This window comes from Triticum urartu, chromosome 6A, assembly GCF_056163025.1.
Source record: "Triticum urartu cultivar PI428250 chromosome 6A, HENAU_Tu73, whole genome shotgun sequence".
Classification (NCBI taxonomy): domain Eukaryota; kingdom Viridiplantae; phylum Streptophyta; class Magnoliopsida; order Poales; family Poaceae; genus Triticum; species Triticum urartu.
The window spans coordinates 37134529-37138817 of NC_141878.1; the positions used below are offsets into that span (position 1 = coordinate 37134529).

At 43.6% G+C, this 4289-nt stretch overlaps 1 protein-coding gene across 1 annotated transcript; it reads left to right on the forward strand.

Annotated features, from left to right (window-relative positions):
* The first annotated feature begins 1542 nt into the window (after positions 1–1542).
* On the forward strand, positions 1543–2642 carry LOC125526727 (alpha/beta-gliadin). Its single transcript, XM_048691366.2, has one exon. The coding sequence runs from the start codon at positions 1630–1632 to the stop codon at positions 2476–2478; it is 849 nt and encodes a 282-aa protein (XP_048547323.2). The 5' UTR covers positions 1543–1629; the 3' UTR covers positions 2479–2642.
* Positions 2643–4289: the final 1647 nt, after the last annotated feature.

The following is a 4289-nucleotide window of genomic DNA, read 5'->3' on the forward strand; positions in this document are numbered from 1 at the left end:
CGGCGCCGGTCTCAGTCTTATCGCCGGTCTGCATGTCGGTATCAGTCCCCGATGCGACAACACAGTCGCTGCAACATGGGTAAGGGAGACCACATCAGTGCTGGGGGGTCCGAAAATCGGGACACACTTTCACGCGTCGCGGGCCGCCTCTCAGACAGATACTAGGGAGGCGGCGGAGTACCTGGGTGCGCGGCGAATCCCCGGGAACTCGGTGACCAACTTCCTTCCCGTGTGGCGCATGGAGACGACGGCGACCCCGACGAAGAGCAGCTTAGCCGCGAGCTGCACAGCCTCGTCCACCTCCTAAGTTGGGACCTCCGCGCGAGCGTTGCGGGGCCGCGGCTCGGATGGCTTCTGGAAGGCGGTTGTACATGGGCACAGGGTGAATCCCGGCGAGAGCTGGCCATTGGCGCGCGCAAGTAGACGACGACGTCCCCGACGAAGAGCTGCCCGGCCAGCTCGCCTCACTCTCCTTTGATTATAAATGAAAGATTGGGAAGAAGCAGACTTGAGCCTGCAGGGAAAGGATAAGGTGACGATGCAGTCTCCACTCGTTCGGGGCGACACGCGTACTGAATGTATGAGAAATGTGGCGTGGCAGAGACCCCAAGATACTCCCTCCATTTATTTTTAATCTACATATAAAGTTTGGTCAAAGTCAAGATTTGTAAATTTTAACTAACTTTATAATAAAAAAAATATCAACATTCACAATATGAAATCAATATTACCAGATGCGTCATGAAATGTATTTCCATACTATATAGTTTTGGTATTGTAAATGTTCATATTTTTTAATATAAATGGGAAGTAGAGGCACTCTTCCATATAATGAAGTTTATAATATATGTGCTTATATTGTACTACAATTGTTTGAATAGCTTAGCATATGTTCAGATGTATGATATCTGTAATTTAAGCGCTTGAATTTTACATATAAATATTTATTAATAAATATGTACCCCTATAATAGCTAGGCCGTGCAGTTGCACGGGTAGATGACTAGTGATTACAATCTTGTTTGTGTGCAAGTCAAGCTTATCTAGTTTACACGTAACAACTTGTAGAACATTACAAAATTTATGCTTGCTAATAACTTCTAGAACACTACAACACTTGACATGTAAAAGGAATTTGACGAGTCATGGCCTACTAAAGCAAGTTACATTACTTGTCTTATCTATCTTAACAGACCACACAAGATTACAAACTATATACCGTGACAGCCATGCTTATCTAGTTTATGCGTAACAATTTGCAGAAAATTACAAACTTAGTTTCAGAAAAATAGGCAATCTAGATTAGTGTTTGAGCTGTAAAGTGAATAAGATGAGTCATGCATGTTATCACACCTTTTTGGTGGTGGAATGAAAGTGCAACAACATGGAACTTTAATGACCAGTCCAAGAATACACTTGTAAGTAGTGCCACCAAACAGAACATACCAAATGATGATTTTTAGAAGCATCCAAGCACTTTTCACACAAACAAATGCCAATTGTGAAAGAGATCGTTCCATGGCAGCTATAAATAGACCCATAGCATGACGATCATCCTTCCTCATCCATCATTCTCATTAGTAGAGCGCATCTTTTAAGCCAAGCAAGCTGTGGTCAATACAAATCCACCATGAAGACCTTTCTCATCCTTGCCCTCCTTGCTATCGTGGCGACCACCGCCACAACTGCAGTTAGAGTTCCAGTGCCACAATTGCAGCCACAAAATCCATCTCAGCAACAGCCACAAGAGCAAGTTCCATTGGTACAACAACAACAATTTCTAGGGCAGCAACAACCATTTCCACCACAACAACCATATCCACAGCCGCAACCATTTCCATCACAACAACCATATCTGCAGCTGCAACCATTTCCGCAGCCGCAACTACCATATTCACAGCCACAACCATTTCGACCACAACAACCATATCCACAACCGCAACCACAGTATTCGCAACCACAACAACCAATTTCACAGCAGCAGCAGCAGCAGCAACAACAACAACAACAACAACAAATCCTTCAACAAATTTTGCAACAACAACTGATTCCATGCATGGATGTTGTATTGCAGCAACACAACATAGCGCATGGAAGATCACAAGTTTTGCAACAAAGTACTTACCAGCTGCTGCAAGAATTGTGTTGTCAGCACCTATGGCAGATCCCTGAGCAGTCGCAGTGCCAGGCCATTCACAATGTTGTTCATGCTATTATTCTGCATCAACAACAAAAACAACAACAACAACCTTCGAGCCAGGTCTCCTTCCAACAGCCTCTGCAACAATATCCATTAGGCCAGGGCTCCTTCCGGCCATCTCAGCAAAACCCACAGGCCCAGGGCTCTGTCCAGCCTCAACAACTGCCCCAGTTCGAGGAAATAAGGAACCTAGCGCTACAGACGCTACCTGCAATGTGCAATGTCTACATCCCTCCATATTGCACCATCGCGCCATTTGGCATCTTCGGTACTAACTGAGAAGAAAATAACTCTAGTACTAGATATATGAAACACCGTTTTCTCAGTCCATGGTTTGGTCGTTGTAGCGGTGAAAAAATAATGTGACATGCACTATCATGTAAGAACCCGAACTATACTAGTTCAAACTTGGGAATAAAAAACAAACACAGGTCTTGTCTACATATTTATGTTGCATCTATTTATATATTAAAAGTAATATAAGGTGAACCAGGAGCAAGGTAAATATGCTAGAAAATTGCACGTTAATTAGAAATTACTAGCCCTCGATCTGGTAAATCTTAACAAATAGAATTATCTTGACCGTTAGATTTATGTAACATATATAATGCTCTGGGCCTCCAACGACTGTACGTGACACATCTGAACGAACATATGTTAAAGAAAATATATTTGGTAAATGGTGGGCCTCTTTAAAAAGAGAACTCACGTACATGCACCAACTAAGAAACACACAACTTCAAAAAAAAAAACTAAGAAAAACACATACATGTAAACGGGAAAAGGATGAGATTTTCTCCCGTACGTGCTCCCTGGCTCCACCCTGTTGAAAAAATATACATCTGGAGGCCACTTTGTTTCCTCATCGAAAAAAACTTACGTTAGAAAGATTGCATGCATCCCAGGGAAAATAGTCAAGAAGAAGTCGGACTTTTCCTTACAAAAACAAGGAACGTGTTAAGTTGACTTCAAAGAAGAAAGGAACATGTTAAGTTAAAAAAAACAAGAAACCTGTTAAGTTAGAAAAAACAAGGAACGTGTTGTCCTAGGAAAGATATGTGTCAAATCATACCAAAAAAAAGAATACACACACGTACGTTCATGCACTTGGAATATTGAAAAAAAAGGAAACATCACGTATGTATACACTTCGGAAACTCATTACATGACCATGTCTGATATACTCCTCTAATGCTTAATATTAGTGCCTAATAATTTATATTTAAAATTTAATTTACTGATCAAATATCCCCACTGTTTAAATTTTAATTTGGCACATTATTTGGCTATAGTATGAACCTAAATTTCCTCTTATTATTATATATCATGGTAATAATCCAAAGGCGACTAATCTGCGCCGGCGCACCGGCGCAATCAATTCGGCTGGACACAGCGCGGCCGTTTGATTAGATTGCATTTAACCGTCAGATCTGGAATCATTTTCTTTCCAATTAAACGGATTCAACCAAACAGCAGAGGGGAAAACAAAGCAGCGCCGCCTCCAACACTAGCCATGGACGACCGATGTAGCAAAACCTTGAAGAACCGCCGCCGGTCGCCACCCTCGCCGCTGGTCGCCGCCCTCACCGTCGGTCACCGCCGGTCGCCGCCCTCGCCGCCTGCGTTTCTCATCGGCTTCATGCATGCAACAACATGCACTCGTGGTTGCAGGCTTGCATCTCCGGCTCCGGGGGACATGGCCGCATCTCCGGTAGCGCCGGCCGCCGGCCGCAGCACCTGTCGTTGTGGTCGCGCTGTACCTCGCCGTGTGCCCTCCCGAGGCTCTTGCTAGTTCCAACAAAAAACGATACCTGTTGTAGCAAAAAAGTATCGCTTCCAGCAAAAAAGCTTACCGCCACAGCCCGTCATCATCATTGTAGCAAAAATGTTAACCCGATGTAGCTTCTGTGGTTGCCGATTGCAGCAAAAAATGACATGGTTGTAGCAAAACACAAAAGAAAAACGCCGGCCGGCCGCTGTGTATGATGGTAACAAACCCTATAGCCGGTGGTAGCGAAAAACTTCATAGTTTGCAGCAAAAAAATGTTGTCACCCATCGTCGAGGTTGCATCATCTTCATGAATTATGTC